Raw genomic sequence first — 22,530 nt, 5'->3', positions numbered from 1 at the left:
AAGACCACTTCAAGAGGAGCTGAAGGGCCTCCTGTCAAAAACCACGTGAGTAAGCCATCTCAGAAGCAGCTCTTCCAGTCCCAATCAAGCCTTCAGCTGACTGAAGCCGCTGCCAACATCCTGACTGCAACTACACAAGAGACCAGAGCCAGAACCACTCAGCTAAGCTGCTCCTCAACTGCTGACCTACAGCCTCTAAGCTTTGGCGTCATTTCTTTTGAAGTAACAGGCAATAAATATGCAACAAATAAATTACCTTATAAAGTTCCTTCTCATCCTTCTCTGTCTTCAACTGACATTCAAGTTGTTCTCTTTCATGTTGTGCCTTCCTGAGTTTGTCCTTTAAACTGAGATAGGTATGATAAAGTAACATTATAATGTTTTAAAGTTTTAAAATTTTTATTGAATTTATTTTTTAAAAGCATGAGAAATACCTGTCTAACTCAGTTTCTTTTTCAATTGCTTTATGTGTTACTGACACAATATCTTCCTCAAGCTGGAGGGCTTTGGATGTAGCATCACTGAACCTCTTCTTAAACTCTTCATTTTCCATTTTTAAACTTTGTGTTACTTCAGTAAGACCCTGAGAAGTGAGAAGGTATTTTGAGAAACACAGAAACACAATCAGCAAAGCAAATTTGCATAGCTTTAAGAAAACTATGTATTCTTACAATTTTAGTCCCGCATTTGTTCCCTCCAAAATTGAGAAGCTAAGACTATAAAACCTGAAATGATAACATATATTTAAATTTTCATATACTAAATTAATCGATAATTTGTTTTTTGTTTGTCTGGGGTCTCACTTTGTCACTCAGGCTGCAGTAGAGTGGCACGATCACAGCTCACTGCAGCCTCGACTTCCCAAGCTCAGGTGATCCTCCTACCTCAGTCTCCCAGGTAGTTGCGACTATAGGCACTCCCACCACATCTGGCTAATGTTTTGTATTTTTTTTTTAATAGAGACAGGGTTTTTGCCATGTCACCCAGGCTGAAACTCCTGGGCTCAAACAATCCTCCTGCCTCGGCCTCCAAAAGTGCTGGGACTACACGCATGAGCAATGATTACTTTTTTTATATACATTTTCCCCCCACCTTCAGACTTTTCATGTACCCTGTGTGTTGATTTTACTAACTTTTCTCCACCAGGGGGCAGGCAAGAAAAATGAGGAAAAATTTTTTAAAATTAGTCACGACAAATCAAGTCTTACACGACACCATCGAGGTTAACACCCACTTTTTCTAGCACAGGTAACTAAGTCCCATCAAAGCACTAAAATATGCCTAAAGCCATGTTCCTAATGTTCTTGCTAGTGTGACTCACGCCTAAACAAATATTCAAAGATACTAAGACAAATACAAAAGAGGTAGTTAGTGCAACAAATTGAATGTATTTCTACTTGGAATATTCTACTTTAAATGGACGATTTATAAGACTCAAATACAACAGTGTATACAGGGAGGTGCTTTGTTATAGAAAACTATACAATAAAAGAATTGGTAAATTAAAATAAAATTATTTTTATTAGAGAACAGTTTTAAAATTTCTCCCCAAAACAGTAATACTTACCTACCCAGCAACAAAAACTTAAAAAATTATCATTCTGCCAGGTTAAAAGTATGAAACATTATATAGTATTTATATTTCACTTTAATTCACATAAAAGAACTCACCCAAATATTTTGATAGAATATCATTTTAAATATCTTGCTAGAATATGCACATTGCTACATTATTTTATAAAAGTCAGATACACCCTATTGATATATTTTTGTTCAAAGCAAATGTTTGACTGAATTTGTAACACTAACCAAAAACTGTTGTACAAAATGCGTTTTTTGTTCCAATGCCATAATACCAGAGAAAAAACAAGTAATATTTATTTCCTCTGCAATCATAATGATTGCTGTGACACTGGGCACATTTTCAGGATTTGTTGTGTTGATTTATAAAGACAGCCAGAGAGGTTTCTAAATAAAGTTTACATTTTTTTTTTCATTTTTAGTTTTACCAATGCTCTCTTGGCACTGCAAGTACACTACAGATTTAACCCAAGTATTTCTCCCTAGGACAAAATTAGCTTCCAATCCTGAAAGTAATGAAGCCCTATAATGGGTATACAGCATTCTACAAAACGCATAGGAAAAGAGAAAAAAATCACTAGCAACTGAATGTAAATCATGAACTAATTGCTTTGAGTCAGTTAACTTCACAGTGAATTATATATTAACTCTGACTACAAGCGCTTAGACTCTTTCTCTGGTGCCCATAAAGGCACCTGATAGCTTCTCAGCATCCAAGCCTCCTTTCAAAAGACATGAAAATTATAAAGTAAGGATTAGTCTTCAGGCCTCTAGTTTTCATGTCTGAGTTAAGCATAAGCATCTTCAATGTGGCTCAGTCCTCCCTAGCATGAAAAAGTTAAGAGCTTTGCCATTTCAGACAACTAGGAATCCTGCTTTCAAAAATTAACTTTAAGAACTCAAACAAATTTACAAGAAAAAAACAAACAACCCCATCAAAAAGTGGGCAAAGGATATGAACAGACATTTCTCAAAAGAAGACATTCATACAGCCAACAGACACATGAAAAAATGCTCATCATCACTGGCCATCAGAGAAATGCAAATCAAAACCACAATGAGATACCATCTCACACCAGTTAGAAAGGCAATCATTAAAAAGTCAGGAAACAACAGGTGCTGGAGAGGATGTGGAGAAATAGGAACACTTTTACACTGTTGGTGGGATTGTAAACTAGTTCAACCATTATGGAAAACAGTATGGCGATTCCTCAAGGATCTAGAACTAGATGTACCATATGACCCAGCCATCCCATTACTGGGTATATACCCAAAGGATTATAAATTATGCTGCTATAAAGACACATGCACACGTATGTTTATTGCAGCACTATTCACAATAGCAAAGACTTGGAATCAACCCAAATGTCCATCAGTGACAGATTGGATTAAGAAAATGTGGCACATATACACCATGGAATACTATGCAGCCATAAAAAAGGATGAGTTTGAGTCCTTTGTAGGGACTTGGATGCAGCTGGAATCCATCATTCTTAGCAAACTATCACAAGAACAGAAAACCAAACACCGCATGTTCTCACTCATAGGTGGGAACTGAACAATGAGATCACTCGGACTCAGGAAGGGGAACATCACACACCGGGGCCTATCATGGGGAGGGGGGAGGGGGGAGGGATTGCATTGGGAGTTATACCTGATGTAAATGACGAGTTGATGGGTGCAGCACAGCAACATGGCACAAGTATACATATGTAACAAACCTGCACGTTATGCACATGTACCCTACAACTTAAAGTATAATAATAATAAATAAATTTTAAAAAACCAAAAAAACAAAAAAAACAAAAATTAACTTTAAAAGAGTAAAATCTAAAACACAATTTTTCTAAAACACTTTTGGTCACCATTTGTAAATCACGCCAAAAGCACATCATAATTCTAATATTAAAGCAAAGAAAACCTCCATCAGATAATTAAGCCTGCTAAATTGTATACCAATAAGAAAACAATCATAAAAATTGGGGCAAAAGGAGATAAAGAGATGTGAGTACTTCAGATTCATGCAGGGACTTTCCTCTCACTCCTAAACTGAAAAATCACTGTTTCCAAGAGCCACTACTACCAATTCCCATAAGTCATAACTCTCACATATGAATAACCACATAAAAAGATTATGAATCATTCATCTAGGTGGCTAAACACATTTTAAAAGTATTTAAAATAACAGAGCACATTTATTCTCATGTTAAAAAATAAAATTCTGATTATAAACAAAAGCTTATGAAGAAACCAGATATAGTATCACTAACAATTATCTAGAAAAAAGGAATGGTATTCTAGATTCACACACATACAGAGTAAAATTTAGTAAACTAGCAACTGAATACTTTAAATAGCAAATTATTGACAAAACAACTATTTATGAAAATTGCTAGTCAGATTATAAATCAAATCTCACTCATTTTACTTAATCTGGCTTTTCTCAAACACCCTACTTTTGAAATCAACTAAAATACCAAGTTATGATGACAGCTACACAGACTATAAATGCATCTTCTCTGGTTTCTGGAAATCCACCAGACAAAAATAACAATATTTGGCCAGGTGTGGCGGCTCACATCTGTAATCCCAGCACTTTGGGGGGCCTAGGTGGGTGGATCACCTGAGGTCAGTAGTTCAAGACCTGCCTGGCCAACATGGTGAAACCCCATTTCTACTTAAAATACAAAACAAAAACAAAAACAAAAAAAGTAGCTAGTCGTGGTGGTGTGTGCCTGTAGTTCCAGCTACTCGAGAGGCTGAGGCAGGAGAATTGCTTGAACACAGGAGGCGGAAGTTGCAATGAGCCTAGATCACGCCACTGCACTCCAGCCTAGGCAACAGAGCAAGACCCCATCTCAAAACAAAATAAAACAAAATAAAAAAAGAAAACAAAACAAAAACTTTTTAAAATCGAAAAAAGCTTATGGAATTTGGATACAAAGAAAGAGTATTTTTGCACAGCTGTACATGTTTGCGTTTTGAGCTAAGAGTTATTTCAAAAGAATCAAAAAGTTTTTAAAAATAAAGTTAGAGAGTGAAAAAGTTACAGTAAGCTAAGGTTAATTTATTTTTGGAGAAAAAATTTTTTTATAAACTTAGTGTAGTCTGGCCAGGTGCAGTGGCTCATGTCTGTAATCCCAGCTTTGGGAGGCCGAGGCAGGCAGATCACCTGAGGTCAGGAGTATGAGACCAGCCTAACTAACATGGTAAAACACTGTCTCTACTAAAAACATAAAAATCAGCCAGGTGTGGTGGCGTGCATCTGTAATCCCAGTTACTCGGGAGGCTGAGGCACGAGAATCACCTGAACCTGGAAGCCAGAGGTTGCAGTGAGCCAAGATCACACCACTACACTCACTGTACTCCAGCCTGGGCAACAGAGCAAGACTCCATCTCAAAAAAAATAATAATAATTAATTAATTTAGTGTAGTCTAAGTATACAATGTTTATAAAATCTACAGTAGTGTACAGCAATGCCCTGGGCCTTCACGTTCACTCACTACTCACTCGGTGAATAACCTAGAGCACTGCCAGTCCTGCAAGTTCCATTTGTGGTAAATGCCCTGTACAGGTATAACAAATTTTACATTTTATACAATATTTTTACTGTACCTTTCCTCTTCTAAGATGTCTAGATATGTTTAGATGCACAAATATTTACCACGTGTTACAACTGCCTACAGTATTCAGTACACTAACATGCACTACAGGTTTGTAGCCTAGGAGCAATAGGTTATACCATATAGCCTAGGTGTGTAGTAGGCTGTACTATCTATGTTTGTGTAAGTACACTCTATAATGTTTGCACAAAGAGGAAATCCCCTAACGACCCATTTCTCAGAACATATCCCCATTGGTAAGTGATGCATTACTATAGTAAAAAATGTAATGAGGGCTACCTTCAATTCACTGAAAAATCTGCTATGAACAAATGCACTTAAATTCAACTTTTATAGAAAATAACAGATCCAAGCATTATTTTTGTGGTTGGAGTGGAGAGGAGGGGGAAGAGAGACAGGCTACAAATATACTAGTGTCTAAATAATTTCCTGAATATGAATTTATTCCACAGACTACTGATTTTATTTTTTTGAACATTAGGTTTCATATACATTTTTAAAGAGTTAGGGAATAAGTGCAAAAATTTAAGGTAGTATAACTTAAATTACCTTTTAATTAGATTGAATGGGAACTACTCAATGATGTAGTCTTATGAAATAAACTATAAAAATGCTTCATTTTACAGTTCTATACTTATCAATACAAAAATTATGGATTTAAAAGTATATAAATATATTGTAGAAATAATATATTATGAATTTCTTAAAACTTACTTTGTAGAGCAGGTACAATATTAAAGTAACTGGCTTGAAAGAAATATATTGCTATGTATACATAAGTCATAATCATCACCCCATGTATTAAAATTAAGCCTTTTGTATCTTTTCTTGATGACAATCGGCAAAAATAAACAAAAACAAATTCAATTAGATCATAAATTCAAAATTGGTTTTTGGCAATTCCATGTATTAGATAGTAAACGCCTTAAACTGCCTCTGTCCAAAACCAGGTACCTAATGCTATGATAACAATAACAGCTATCTTGAGAGCTACTGTGTAGGAAATTCTATGTGCTTTATGCATAATACATTCTCATTTGATGAACACATGGCCTAAGAATTAGGAACAACTATGATGCTTGTTCACATGAGAAAAGTGAGCCACAGAGAAGTTAGGTAGTTTATCAAAGATTACACAGCTAGTAAATGGAAGAACTGAGAATGATTTCAACTTTCCAATATTCTTAAAAAGTTTTCTAAAATAATAACTGAAAATTTTAATAATTGAGGTATTGAAATTTTGGTAATTTGATTTTTATCTACTCTTGATATGACCTTTCTTAACAGTGGTACTAATAAATAAAGTTATAAGATACTCTTCAAAGATAATTTCCAGATCTCATTCATAAACTGCTAAATTCAAAGACTACTACATTGGTGTTGTGTGGTGTGGCAGAGACTGCTGGTACTACATTGGTGTTGTGTGTTGTGGCAGAGACTGTTGGTACTACATTGGTGTTGTGTGTTGTGGCAGAGACTGCTGGTTGTCTGCCAAATTATGACCTCCTTTCAACCATAGTAATTACATATCGCTGCCCAACTACACTTTATTCCCAGCTTCTCTTGTAATGCATTATAGTTATCTAAATTATCATCAGTTAAATATCAATGAAATTATATATATTACTTCCACCTCTAGAACTTACATTATTGATCATGCCTTGTCTAAGATCTCTTTCCCCTTTTCAGCCAGCTGAAACCAGGATATGCCAGTGACTAAGTTTCTATCATGAAGACATAAATTCTCTAGGACTCTAAGGGTGGGCAGTGGAATGATATAAAAGGTAACAAGGCCCCTGAATAATCATGTAAAGCCAATCCGCGCTCCCCTCCCCAGACTTCAATGACTTATGACATAGACTGTTACATTAACAACAACAACAAACACTTTACACTGTTGGATTGCTTTGTCTTCACTCTAATTCATTATTTATCCCTGACTAGTATTCAAATCAAGTAACCCATCTGATACACTGCCATTAAGACAAAAAATTAAATTGGCTATGTAATAAAGTATAAGATATGCACCACTGATCATACCCAAATTCAACTACTATTGCAAATTACTTTAAATATCTGATTCTTGAAGAGAAAATGTAGCAACTAAAAGCCAAAAATAAGGAAATTATAAAGCTAGTTCAAACACTGCTACGATACTGAGTACACTTAATCCAAAAACAGCCAATTTGAAGGGCAACAAATACATATGATAGAGGATCTCAAAACAGTAAAGCACTTGTCAGAAAAATATTTGCCTCAAAAACCAAAAATCTAGATATGAGCCAAGCACACTGGCACACACCTGTAGTCCCAGGTACTTGAGAGGCTGGGGTGAGAGGATGGCTGGAGTCCAGGAGTTTGAGGCCAGCTGGGAAACATAGTGAGGCCTTGTCTCTATATTTTAAAAAAAAATTTTTACATCAAGATACAGAATATTATTAAGCAATAAAAAGAAACAAAGTACTGATCTATGGATGAACCTCAAAATCATTATGCAAATGCAAAAAAAAAAAAGGCAAATATAGAGACACAGAAAGTAGACTCATGGTTACCTAGGGATGGAGACAAGGGTATGTAAGGAGTGACTGTTAACGGACTCAAGGTTTCTTTGGGGGATGATAAAAACCATCCTAAAATTAAATTGTGTTGATGGTGGCATGACTCTGTAAATATACAAAAAACCATCCAATTGTATACTTTTTTTTTTTTTGAGACGAAGTCTTCTGTCACCAGGCTGGAGTGCAGTGGCACAATCTCGGCTTACTGCAACCTCCACTTCCCAGATTCAAGCAATTCTCCTGCCTCAGCCTCCCAAGTAGCTGGGACTACAGGCATGTGCCACCACACCCAGCTAATTTTTGTATTTTTAGTAGAGACGGGTTTCACCATGTTGGCCAGGATGGTCTCGATCTCTTGACCTCGTGATCCACCCACCTCAGCTTCCCAAAGTGCTGGAATTACAGGCATGAGCCACCGCACGTGGCAAACTGTGCATATTTTTTAAAAATCAAGACAATTGATATTAATATAGGTTGGCTTTTGGATGCTTGCTTTCTTTTATATCTGCAACTGAGTAATCCTGGGTACAATTTTACAGAACCTATCTATATTCTTGAGTCCAATAAAAAGCATATTAAATAAAAGTCCACGTTTGTTAAACTAGTAACATAAAGTACAAGCAGCTACTCAGGAGTGTGACTAGGGGAACAGTACTAGACCACCAACAGTTACCAGGCTATATCAAGACAAGACACTTGTAAAAAATATAAATCAACTACATCGCTAACCACACTGTTGGGTTCACCTAATAGCTTTTCACAGCAATACTTTCTCAGTGAAGGAAGTAATGCATTTACATACATTGCAGTGTACATTTTTCATTCCAACACAGACCAGTAACAAAGTTTCTGAACCAGCTACTTTGAGTACCATGGAAAAGAAAACTAAGAACAGAACGCCAAATACATGCAGAAAAACCATACAGGCTTTTAAACCTGGGTACCTAGAATACCAGATAATTCAAATCACTTGAGAAAGAACATCTTGGTTCCTCTAAATAAACATTTCTCCTGATAGCAACTCTAAAACACACAAATAGATGCAACTAAAATAGTGCCAAGATAGAGTAACAAGAACCGAATGAACTCTACCACCTGAAAACTAAAAACCTGAATGAAGAACAGCTCTCAAGCCACTGGACGTCAGGATAAAAGGTTAGTGATCCCCGAAAGAAAAGAAACAACACAGGTCACCTCTATAACTGCTCCAACTTATTACTGTCTAGAGAGACTTTTAAGGCCACAGGGCAAAGAGGGCAAACTCAGGCAGAATCCAGTGGTCTCCCTGAGTTATGGGGAGAAACTGAGAGTCTAGGAAAGCTAAGGAGAATAGAGTTTTCAGGACAGAGTACCAGAGAAGGATCATATAGAAAAAAGAATTCAAGAGATCTGCAAGGAGTCCCCCTCAAGTCTTGAGCTGATTACTGAACAGCATATGCATGTGAGGAAATTAACCCAGGCTGGAGAAAGAATCATCCAAAAACGACTACAGGGAACAGTGCCTGGAACTCAAAAAGGGCCAGGAATAGTGGTTATTCCTACCAGCCAGAATGGAAAAACTCATAATTCGTGGGAGAACAATTACAGTATAGTCTTTCCTCAGTAGTGGGGAGAGAGTAACCCCAGTCTAAAATGCTGCTCTGGTACCACCAAGCAAAGCATGAAAACAAGGCTCAAAAGGATCAAACTGTTGCCAAGTAATTAAACCACATCCCAGAACAATCCTCAAGAATATTTTTAGGAATATAAAAAATACCCCAACACCCAGCAAGGTATAATTCACAATATATGACATCCAATTAAAAATTACTAAGCATGCAGAGAGGCAGAAAAATATAACCCATAATGAGTAGAAAAGCCAATCAATCAAAACTGATACAGAAATGAGCCAGATGATCAAGTTAATAGGTATTTAAACATGTGTATTCCATATGTTCAAGAAGCTAGAAGAAAATTGAACATAGTATACACAGAAACATGAAAGACATGAAAAAGACTCAAATCAAACTTCCAGGAATGAAAATGACAATGTCTGAAATAAAAAATATATATACACTGGATAGGACTAATGGCAGATTAAATATTGCAAAGAAAAGATTAGTGAACTTGGAGACATACAAAATTTAACTATTTAAAATGAAACAGAGCGAAAAGAGACCAAAAAAAAAAAAAAAGGGCACGAGTGGGAAAAAAAAAAAGCACGAGTGAGCTCTGAAACAACTTTAAGCAACAAAACATATGTGTACGCAAGTCCCTGAAGAACAGGAAAGACAGAAAAAACAGCTGAAGAAATAATGGCCTAAAATTTTCAAAATTTAATGAAAACTCTAAGTATACAGATACAAAAAGGTCACTGAACCCCAAGCATAAAAAATAAAGAAAATAAAGAGGACACAACATAATCAACTGCTTAAATTCAATGATAAAAGAGTAAATCCTAAAAATAGTAAGAGGGAAAAAACACATTAAATACAGAGCAAGAAAAATACTGACAACATTGAATTTCTCATCAAAAACAATAAATGTGAGAAGAACCACATTTTTAAAATACTCAAATACAAAAACTATCTATCTAGAATTCTATACACAACAAAAATCTCTTTTAAAACTAAAGGTAAAAATAAGACTTTTCCTAACATAACATACAAAAGTTGAACAAATTCATCAACAGAAGACCTGCACTACAAATATGTTAAAGAAAGTCCTTTCAGGCAGAAGGAAAATTATACCAGACAGAAATCTTTATCTACGCATTTTACCAGTTTGGTTCTTTATAAGAATCCTCAAAATTACTTACAATACACTGAAGAATACTTTAGTACTCCAAAAGATGCCACTACCATTTTGAAGGGAAAATGGTTAATTCAATTTCCTAAATGTTAATGTACATTACTAGAATTTCAAATTTGAAATTGCATTAAAAACTCCTTAAGAATTATGTACCATGGTAAATTTATCAGTAAGCGCTTAACTAGATAAGCAAACAGCTGGAAAGAGAGAGAAAGACAGACGAACAGACAGATTGAGAGAGACACTAAGAGATTTGATCTTGTGTAATGGTAGAAACTGGAACTAGTTTGTGTAAGGCAGGCAATCAAGAAAGACATTTATAAAGTGGGAAAAGCAAGAACAAAATAGGATCCACAATCACCAGCTGAAGCCCACCAGAATGGACTGAAAACTGAAGTCCATGTTGGTTTTTATTCTGACCCTGATAGTCTCAAGGTGTCTTGAGCATGCTGGGGTCCTTCCTGACAGGCCTAACCCAGGAGATGGAGAAACTGAAAGAGGATTCCACAGAAGGTAGGGCAATTGCAGCCTGGCTACTATTACCTCATACCAACAAGGAGAGCGAGGAGAGAAGCCGCAACTTGTATAAGCTACAAAATGGCTGCTGCTTCACTTCTGCCTCATCTCATGCAAGAATCTCTCCTGTGGCTCATCCTAAACAAATTACAGAGAAGCGAACTCTGGAAAATAAGTTCAGCCTAGCAAAGCTGACATATTACAAAGCTACCACCATAAAATTCCATTTATCAAAAAGAACTCCATTTGACTTAAGTTCTCGCAACTCAAAATTCTAAACTTTAAACTTTTAATACATATGATCCTTCAATTGTATTATCAATGAGTTTCATCTAACCATACCATTATGTATCCTAGAATATTCTGATAAGAAAAATTTCTTCTATAAATGAGAAAACCATTTCAATGACTAATATCCACAAAGACATTACATTACTGTACTAAAACTATATGCTAATTTTTTTCCCACAATTTATCCTTTCTGAAACGGAGATGTATCTTACAATCAATGGCATGTCTTAGTTTACTTGGATTATTTCTTCCTGGAAGTAAAAAGGTATTACCATGGCTTCTCAGGCTCAATGAAGCAAGATAATAAAGGCTTCCCAAAATCTTTACAGGAACTATTGATTTTCTATTAAAATTATAATCAGGACAATCTTAAATAAATGTAAATCAAATTCCATAAAATGTGAAACATAATTTTAAAAGTATTAAACTATTTTTTTCTGGTTTTCAATCAAAACATGGTAAGTAAATGGGCAATGTGGCACAGTTATGTGATCGCTAGAGGGAGACAAATGACTGCTGAGTTTTAGTAATACAAAATCTTTCATTTGTTAGCTGTTACAAACTGGTATTTTCGTCCCTTTAAATGCCAGAATACCCACAATATTTGTAAAATGATAAAGTGCAAAATAGTGCTCTTTTTAAAACTTCTTAAAAGAACTGGAAGGCCACAGAAAAACACTAAAGATGCATAAAAAGAAAACACTGTAAATAGCTTACATATAGTAAACCAGGACTGTCCAAGAATGATAGTTTTTAAGTATATGTTTTTTTAATCCTTTTCAAGACCATAAAATCCCATATCCGAAGTAAAATGTCACCTTCAGATCCTTCTTTTGACTACAATAAAAACTGGTCAGAATGCCACAAGCCCCAAAACTCATTGTTACCTATTTATTCCACAAACACTCGATGAATAAAGAGACATACCACACTTGCGTCTGTTATTATAAGCTATTGTAATATAACAACAAAAACACCTATCTTGGTTTTTCAGGTTCTCAACTTTGCCACTTGTTAACTAGACGACTTATCCATGAGGAAGCCTGAACTCAGAAAAACTAAGTGACTACCTTTTGAAAGCAATTTCAATGAGAATAAAAAGGAAAACTCCATGTGATGACAAGTTATTCTTTGGAGTATATGCTGTCACTCTACAACAATGCGAAATATGTTTACACTTTAGAGAAGAAAAAGCCAAGAAGATAAAGATAGCTTAAGAGGTCCACACTAGCCAGAGAAGAGATCTTGCACATTGTCTCACTCCTATACCTATGATACTTCCCAAATACCTGGTGATGTCTCCTACCCAGTTTGTGAAACTTAAGAATCAAAACAGTATGAGTACATTTAACAGTTTGTAACAGCCTCCATTACATCGTTTTGGCAATATTACTTTAATATTCTCAAATATAATATAGTTCAAAAATGTCTTGAAGTACATCATATCCATTTTGTTATTCAAGTTGAAAATACAATTATATGAAAAAACTCAATTCATAGTTTAGGCTCCAAAAAATTATAAACTAAACTAACTGAAAAACTTAATAGGGGCACAGCACTTTTTAGTCCTGTTTGAAAAACAAGATTCAAAATCATTGGTTCTCTGAGCCTCAATTTTAAATCTTTCCATTTCCACTATGTATCTAGCACTCCAAAATACAAACGAGAACACAATGAAACACACAAACTGCTAATTTTCACAGAAGTCTTTGATAAATGTAAAGATGGGGTTTTTAAAAAATACTCATCAGTACAATAGATTATTTGGCAATAAAAGGAATGAATTAATAATATATATTACAACATGGATGAACCTTGAAAACATTAGGCTAAGTGAAATAAGCCAGTCACAAAGGCCACATATTATATAATTCCATTCATGTGAAATGTCCAAAATATACAAATCCATAGATACAGAAATTTCAATTAGTGGGTGTCTGGGACTGGGGGAAGGAATCGGAAGGTAAATGGAAAGTAACCACAAGTAAGTAAAAGCTTTCTTTTGGGGATGAATTTGTTCTAAAATTAGACTATGGTAATGGTTGCATGATTTTGTAAATACATTAAAATCCACTGAATTGTATAAACTGGTGAACTTTATGATATACAAATGACATCTCAATAAAGCTGTTTTGAAAAATAATCAATTAGATCAGCTCACATCTTTGGCCCTCAGAAGTATGGAGTAGTGGTTAAAAGCACTGATGGAGCCATACTGCTAGCCTCTATCACTTACTAACTGTGCAATCACGGACAAGTAAGTAGCCTCTCTGGGCTACCTCTGAAAAATACAGACGATACTGCTTACTTCACAGGATGAAGTTAGCTAACATATGTAAAGCACTCAAATCACCATCTGGCTTTTATTAGATGTTATATGAGTTATTTTTATTAATGAGCCTTTTTCAAGAGAGGAGGGGAGAAATCTTCCCTTACAGTTGAACCAGAAATTAATGGAAAATTATCCTTAATAATAGTTACTTTTCAAATCTAGGATGTACATGAATAACGAAGTAGATACCACAAAAATCTAGGGGAAATACAATATGTAATTTATTGTTTCTCAATTTATAAACATTATCTTGTCTTAGTTTTAATCTACTTTGTAATCCTAGTTTATTCCTTCAAGCAGCCAATTTCATAAAATAACATTAAAAACAAACATATAATTTAAACCAATCTGTTGTAATAATCCCAACATATCCAATTCTTTTAATTCACTGAGTTAAAGAATTGTAATTATCAGAATTTCATTTAGTTTTAATTATTAGAGCACTTTAGAGTGATAAAAGTCAATGTGATAAAAGATGAAAAATTTTATTAATAAACAATTACAGACATTTAATTTATTTTTTGTCAAGTATGGAATAGGTAATAAGCTAGTCATTATTTTATAAAAGAATCGAAATGCAATAAATTTCTATTATGAAGAAAATGAAGGTCTCTGCTTATTACATGGAGTATCCATTATAAAACTTTAAATGAAATTATAGATGATACATCAGAACAATCTTTCAGATATTCAACAGTTTATATACTCAGTACCTCAAATAGAAGACCTCTAGAACTACTATAGGATTCATACCATGGAACAGATTTAAAACAAATGCCAAGAAATGTCACAGATTTTATAAGCCATCCAACCAGACCAGTTTGAAAGTCTGGAGCTGTAGCAGCCCAGCAGGAGACTAATTTTGGAATATGAAGCAAATTCATAAAAAAATAAAAAATAAAAAATAAATAAAAAAACTAAAAGTCCGTTGACTAGTAACAAAGAGGAACAAAGAGGAACTATCTCTCCTGGCAAACACGTTTTATCCCCAGAAATAAACAATTGTCACCACATATGTTTTATAACTTAGTTTTTTTGGTTACAGTATATATGCATTATACTTTTAGAATCTGAGGGAAATGCTATGAATTTCCACTCCTGTCGGATGACACTTTATATTTTAGTCCTTCCTTGATGATTCTCTGGTTCATATTATGAAAAATAGTAAAATAGTAATAGCTACTTACATTTAGGGAGAACCTCCCATGCATCAAGTACCATTCCAGGTACTTTTATCAACCTTTTCTATAATATGGAGCATCATTTAAAAAATCACTTTCAAGTGCCTCCAATTGAAAGGGAATATGCCCCAATGCAAGAATGGCAGCAGAGAAGTGGTCTCCTCCAAGATTAGTGACTGTCATCAAGATTTAAGAGTTGCCATAAAAACTTCTGCTGAAGACCTCTTCTGAGCACCAAGGCCACAATCTCCTACAAGTTTTGCTTCATTAATCCCCTGACCTCAGTCTACCACTTTAGTCTTGTCTGTAGTCCTTAACCCCTTTATCACCTGGAAAGGACAGAGAATGTGAGACTGTTTAAATTTCAGCTACTACTCAAATGAACCACAGAAATGGCCTGATGTGTGTATATATATGTAATTTCACATAAATGAAGGTCTATCATTCTGCCATTCCTATTCGCACAATCATCCATTCTTTTCTTGGATTTCAAAGTAATCAGAGTTAAAACCCCAAAGGCCACATTTCGGGATATTCTTGATCTCATGGGCTTAGGACATGGTGAAATGGGCCTTTTTCATGAGTTATCTATCTCACCTTGATCCCTCTGGCTTGTAATACAGTGGGAAAAAAAAAAAAGATTGACATTACACTTTGGAAAACTGCCAAATCCAGGTATAAATCATGAGAAAAATATGTAAAGAATGGAGAAAAAGAGAGTAATAACTACACAAAGCAGCAAGAGATTACAACAAATGAGTAAAAAAAAAAAAAAAAAAAAAAAAAAAAATTAGCTGAATGTCCTAATAGTCATGGAGGGCACGTATTATGAGATTTCACTGTATTTTAATATTTGGTATACCTGCTTGAAAGGTTCAAATGAAAAAAAGTAGTTCCTTAACCAAATGGAAAATCCTACTCCTACAGTCCTACAGTCTGCAGCAGGACACTAAAAGTAAAACTGGCAAATACTTGCATATTTTTAACTAAAAAGACTAATGATAGAAAAGACAGAAGTGAAGACTTCACAGACATTTATAAGGAGATTTGTAAATGTACACAGTATTTGACATTATGTTTACCCTCTAACTCAAAAGAGCAATCCTCAAACAAATAGAACAAAGCAAGGAAAATCTTTTCAGAATTTAAGACTTACTTGTATAACATCTCTGCCCAGGTGTGCAATATATAACCACTCCACTGGAGTATAAAAATGTTTGAGAATCACAGGACTAATAGTTCATTAGCAATTATTAAGCAATTGCTGGAGGCCTTGTTGAACAAAAGGATAACAGAACAGACCCCATCCTCAGGAAACAACAGCTCAATACTGTCAATGGGCGTAAGTATATCCCACCAGCTCTACTATAAGTGAGACTGTAATATATATGATCACAGTCTGTGTAAGTTTCATCAGAACAAATTGCTTTTCTTGTGAAAATATTAAACAATTCAATGACTAGATAACTGTTTTTTCACTGTTTTTGGCTTCTTACAAGTCTATTTCTATTACTAATGAAGCCGCAATGTTTTCTGCTTGCATTGTACCTGTCTCTCTCTTTCTTAGCTCAAGGAATTCTGCCAACTTTAACTAGTTTGTTTCTTAGGATAATATAACATTTCTCCCATTAAAACTTTCAAAATTTTGTCTAATACTACATCTTATTTCACCAAATTACACTTTTTTGAAAAGTAATTTTAACTGATGTATTCTATTTTTCCTTTATTCAGTGCTTATCATTTCTAATTGTATTTCTAAACAAGAACAAAAAATCTATCAAGTATTCTACAATTAGATGTAAAACATCTGGAAATAGTTGTCAGGGACTACCTCAACAAGCCTGGTACCAAAAGTCTAAAAGTATTTTAACCATCTTACAAACATAAAAGCAGCTGTGGCAGAAGGTTAATAGGAACTGACCTGTTCTTGTATAAATGTCTAAAAGGCTACTTTTCTCAATACCTGGTTTTTGCTTACTTAATTGGTTCAGCTCTTTAAAAAGGTGGGTTTCAGGCAATATACTATCAACTTCAGTCAGTTACACAAGACACAACTAACCTTTTGTTCCGCCTGCAGTTGGTCACATCTTTCCTTCTCATGGTTAAGTTCTCTTTCCATTTTCCCAACTTGTTCTCGAAGTTGTGCTGTTTCTTTTTCCAGAACGGCAATTAACTTTAACAGTTCTTCTTTTTCTTTCATGGTTTTCTCAATTTTCAACTATAAAGCAAAAAACTCAAATTAAATAGTTTTTTGCTTAATCCTAAAATATGTTATTACAAATTTAGTTTTCCATTTCCAAAAAAAATAGTGAAGACTTTCACAGAAAGAACTTTTACATTCTACCTACTTAGACTTCAGTTACAAAAATTCAACAATCATAAATTTAAACCTTCTTTTGGTTGAGCAAAGAAGAAAATATTAAAAGAAGATATAAAATGAGAGAACTGTATTATGAAGTTGGCTGCTAATCATTTTTGAGATCAAAACTAAAAAAAAAAGGCATATTAATTTTTCCGTTAATTACGGGACTTTCTGATCCACAGTAATAATCAGATACTCCGAGAGGAAAAGTTGTACCTCTTCTGGAATGCAAACCTATAGGAAATCTTTGCATCTATCACAAACTTATATGGTATATATGGCCTTCATCTATGGAATTACTATTGAAAGTGCTGATTCTTTAAGACATCAAGAAATTTATAGGTTCTATATATAAAATGGCCTCTACTTGGCTAAATTAAAACACTCTTCATAAGTAAAAATACAAATTTTAGGACAAACATGCAGACTGTAACAATATATTAACAATATACCTGATTCTTACAGGAACAGCCAATAGTTCAGGAAAATATGAACTTCAATATTCTAAAATATTACTAAATTAATGGTCCTAAGATAGTAAAACAAAGTTTAATATTTCTCTTACAGGAAGAATGAAGACTCAGAGGGAAGACTTAACAAAGGTGGTATTATACATTTAACTGGTAAAATGTTTTTCCTCCATATACCCTAAATTGGTTTTCCAGGGTCATGGGATTATGAAATTAAACTGATTAAATTCTAAAATGGCTCTTATCAAAGTTGAATAGCTGCAAACTTTCTGAATGACTCTTCTACCTGTTCCAACAAATCAAACCAAAATGCCAGGAAAAGTTTATTTATTCAATCATTGAATTTCTTTTATATCTTATCTATTTTTTAAAAATGATTTGAAGTAGATTGCAATAAATGGCATTCAATAAAGTCAACAGAAAATTAGAACCAGGCAAGTATATTACCCATAAAGGTTAGTATCATTATTAATTTGGCATTAAGTCTGGCTCAAAACTATCTGGCAGCTTAAAAATAAAGATATATCTTGACAAAGCACAACACAGACTTTATAAAAGAATCACCTTTTCCAGTGATTTATTTAATTCACATATACTTTCTCGAGTTCACTAAAACTTAAGTAGACATTTTAGAAGAATTCAAATTAGATAAGAACGTATATGTCTCATTTCTTGCCTCAATTTTGTATTTTGAAATATGTTAAGAATACAAAATAGTTAAAATTTTACAATGATCATCCAAACATCCATCACCTAAATTCACTAATTATTAATATCTTGCCATGTTTATTTTATCTCTCTTTATATACTTAAGCTTATGTATCCTTTTTTCTTCTAAGCCATTTGAATGAAATGAAATTGCAGACACTTCACTCCTAAATACTTCAGAGCAAGCATCACCTAATAAGGACAGTGGCTTTAAACCACCACTATTATTATAGCTAAGAATATTAAGAATAATTTTATATTCCCCAATAGGCCATAGTCAAATATCCCTCATTATTCCCCCAATTTTTTTTTTAATCTAGGATATAATCAAGGTCCACACATGGCAAAATTATGTCTCATTAATCACTTTTAATGTCAACAGGGCCCCAGATAATGTCTCACATTTGTACTAATTTTGTGCAGTTTTAGATAAAACAAAAACTTTAATGAATGTGGGGATTTTAAAGACTCATCAAAATATTGGTTAAAAAAATTTAATCTTAGAAATACTTAAGAAACAGCAATTTTCATTTTCTTTATAAAGTACCCTTTGCAAAGTAGGAAGGAGTGAAACAGAATGTGGTATGTCTCAATCTACTTGAAGAAAAAGTACAACATAGATGTGAATGCCAAAATGCCCATCACTTTTCTGTTGGAGGCCCTGAAATGAGGGTGGTCTAATAAGTATTCAAAAAGCTACAGTATAAATACTAACTGCATTCTTAAGATCTGGGCTTGTTTCAGCATCTTTGACTGGCATTCAAATACAAAGCTAAAAACCTTGATCATCAAGCAGTTGCACCACAAAATGTTTTAGTCACCCTATAAAAGTTACATTTCTTTAAGATAAGAGAGGAATTTCTGGAAAGGGGAAGGAAAGATATGAAAGAATTCACAATAAAAAATGATTGGTTCCTCCTAACCTAGTTTGACTGTCTAATAAAAGTATTATATCTGTAGCCTCTTGTCTTTTTGCTCCAGTCTCAGTTCTTTGAGGTAAATAAAAGTAAAATCAAAGGCATTAAATATTTACATGTTAAAAAAATCTATCCAACTATAAAAAAAAAGCAATGGCTGCAATAGAAGAAATATGAATATAAATTAGCCAAAAATGTATAATGAACCAATTTGAGAAGCTATTTTTCTTACTATTATAATGGAGGGCACTATATATAATTAATCACAATAACTCAAATATAGCTGTAGTTTTTTAGGTATAGGATAAAGATACTGAAAAATGTGATCTTAAAATGAGAAAAGAATGTCACTCTATTTTCTCTGTCAATGACTACTAAAAATTAATACATAAGGCATTATTAGACCATCTACACAGTAAATTTATATTGAAGCCATTATCATGACTCCATAATATTATATTTACAAAAACAGTAAATAGTAAATAGCTTTTTAAATTTTCTTTTTAAATTATGGTTAATCTAGGCTTATCCATTTCATCAGAAGTACAACAACAGGAATCATTCTAAAAATGCTCAATCTAAATTAAGAGACTGGGAAGCTCTCCTGCCTCACTGCCACACTTTAGAAAGAGAATGCTCATGGTAGTGAAACCAAGTTCACATCCTTACAGTTAGATTTACTGATTTATACCATTATCCCAAGCAGCTTCATCCTCAAATTGGTAACATTCTACAATGAAATGATTACGCCACCACAAAAAGTTAGGCAAAGGAACGTAAGGAAAGCTTTAGACCTAAACTCTCCCAATTGGTACTTACTGCACTATCTACTATGCACAAAATAAGGACAGGCCCTAGGGACAGTCCCTGCCACAGTGGAACCAACAGCATAATTATGGCCGAAAGATTTTTTAAGCATTTCAAAAAAGACACTCTATTTTAGTTAAAAAGCATTGGATTTTTTTTTTTTTTTTTTTTTTTTTTTTTTTTGAGACGGAGTCTCGCTCTGTCACCCAGGCTCGAGTGCAGTGGCGCGATCTCGGCTCACTGCAACCTCCGCCTCCCGGGTTCAGGCCATTACCCTGCCTCAGCTTCCCGAGTAGCTGGAATACAGGCGCCCGCCACAACGCCTGGCTAATTTTTTGCATTTTTAGTAGAGACAGAGTTTCACCGTGTTAGCCCGGATGGTCTCGATCTCCTGGCATCGTGATCCTCCCACCTCGACCTCCCAGAGTGCTGGGATTACAGGCGTGAGCCACTGCATCAAGTTAAAGCATTCGATCTTTGTGGCAACTCTCACGTAACCTTAAAGTTCTTAAAATGCCAACCGAGATGAGCTCTGTTCTTAAAGTTATCAGTGAATCACTATCTCACTGTGAACACCAACCTCAAGAAGGCCTGCTTTTGTGGTCACCACTAACATGTCAGAATTTCCTTCATCTTCCATAGTAAGCAGCTCTTCAACTGGAGAAGAAGCTCGAAACTGGAAAGGTGTACTTGCTCCACGAATTTCACCCTTATGGGTAACATAACAGAACTGATAAAATTCTCCATCATCATTTGGAAGATAATATCCTAAGAGGAAGTTAACAAACAAAATTATTAAACTTCCTATTATAAAATTCATGTTATTTCAATTTAACAATACTTGCCGTATCTCATTCCGCACACTGTTCTTGGCACGTATCTGGGAAATGTCCTTCCTCCTTTCACAAATTATCAAAACTAGACTCTTCCTTCCTCCTTAAAGTTAAAATTTTTCTTCTCTTAGGTTTAAGCTTATATTCCCAGAATATCCTTTCCCCTTGTATCTTCTAGGGCAAAACCCACTCATCTGGGAGAAGCAAGTATATACTTTACAATGGGAAACAGGCTGGAGGAGAAGCAAGGGAAGAACCAATATAAAAATCTACTGAGGACTGGGAGTGGGGATGGGAATATGTCATTTAAAGAAATCTTCCCTCCAATTTGACATTCATTACATGTAAATGAGAGATATTAACTAAAGGAATATGCTGCACATGTGAACTACATGAAGGCAGAAAAGAAGATGAGGTCTGCTAGTGCAGTATGGTAAAAATAAGCTTTAGAACCCAGTGCAGTGGCTCATGCCTGTAATCCCAGCACTTTGGGAGGCCAAGGTGGACAGGTGACTTGAGCCAGGAGTTCCAGACCAGTCTGGCCAACATGGTGAAACCCTGTCACTACAAAAAAATACAAAAAATTGCCAGGTGTGGTGGCATGTGCCTGTAGTCCCAGCTACTAGGGAGGCTGAAGTGAGAGGATCGCTTGAGCCCAGGAGGTCAAGACTGCAATGACCCATGATGGTGCCACTGAACTCAAGCCTGGGCGACAAAGTGAGACCCTGTCTCAAAAAAAAAAAAAAAGCTTTAGAACCCCACAGCTCTATTCAGAATTCCAGCTCTACCACTATTATTTACTTAACCTCCCTGAGCTACAGGCTCTTAATCTGTTAAAAAAAAAAAAAAAAAAAAAAAACCAGGGGTGGTGGCTCATGCCTGTAATCCCAGCACTTTGGGAAGCTGAGGCGGGTGGATCACCTGAGGTTGGGAGTTTGAGACCAGCCTGACCAACATGGAGAAATCCCAACTCTACTAAAAATACAAAATTAGCCAGCGGTGGTGGCGCATGCCTATAATTCTAGTTACTCTGGTGACTGAGGTAGGAGAATCGCTTGAACCTGTGAGGCGGAGGTTGCAGTGAGCCAAGATCACGCCTCTGCACTCTAGCCTGGGCAACAAGAGCAAAACTCCATCTCAAAAAAAAAATTAAAGAAAAAAAAAAGGCTATCTGTCTCAGAGATCCAAAATATTAACAAATAGATAATATATTTATAGTATCTAGAATAATATGTTCAATATTTGCCCCCTTCTTTCCTCAATTTGTTATTCCATTTTAAATTTTGCTGGATTATTGTAACTTAAAATTAATATTTGCCTCCCCCTCAAAGCTCACACAGTACTTTTTACATTAAAAAATAAACATCTCCTATCGCTTCTCAGCCTTTTTGGCTAAGATCAAGTGTAAAAACTACATACCTCCACAGTAAACCTAACATTACTGGTTACTATGTACATGCCTTACAACTACATCAGACCTCTAAAACACCGTAGATACCACACATACACATTGAGGGCACATGTATGTGTATATATTTGTGCATATACATATTAAAAAAT

The 22,530-nt window shown here is 34.8% G+C and overlaps 2 protein-coding genes across 8 annotated transcripts in view; one reads left to right on the top strand and one right to left on the bottom strand.

The window, feature by feature from the left end:
* Positions 1 to 22,530, top strand: part of HIBADH (3-hydroxyisobutyrate dehydrogenase) — a 316,476-nt gene that overhangs the window by 47,903 nt on the left and 246,043 nt on the right. The gene's annotated exons all lie outside the window — the stretch shown is intronic.
* TAX1BP1 (Tax1 binding protein 1) overlaps positions 1 to 22,530 on the bottom strand; it is a 92,134-nt gene that overhangs the window by 45,220 nt on the left and 24,384 nt on the right. For all 7 annotated transcript variants that reach the window (XM_050783183.1, XM_050783185.1, XM_050783189.1 and 4 more), the window contains exons 4-7: positions 20,718 to 20,905; positions 16,933 to 17,091; positions 435 to 583; positions 257 to 347 (exon numbers count right to left, since the gene is read on the bottom strand). In XM_050783183.1, the coding sequence (XP_050639140.1) occupies positions 257 to 347; positions 435 to 583; positions 16,933 to 17,091; positions 20,718 to 20,905 (587 nt within the window). The remainder of the gene's footprint in view (positions 1 to 256; positions 348 to 434; positions 584 to 16,932; positions 17,092 to 20,717; positions 20,906 to 22,530) is intronic.

Source organism: Macaca thibetana, chromosome 3 (genome assembly GCF_024542745.1).
Source record: "Macaca thibetana thibetana isolate TM-01 chromosome 3, ASM2454274v1, whole genome shotgun sequence".
Taxonomy (NCBI): Eukaryota; Metazoa; Chordata; class Mammalia; order Primates; family Cercopithecidae; genus Macaca; species Macaca thibetana.
The sequence above is the reverse complement of the archived record's forward strand: the minus strand, read 5'-3'. Positions and strand labels throughout refer to the sequence as shown.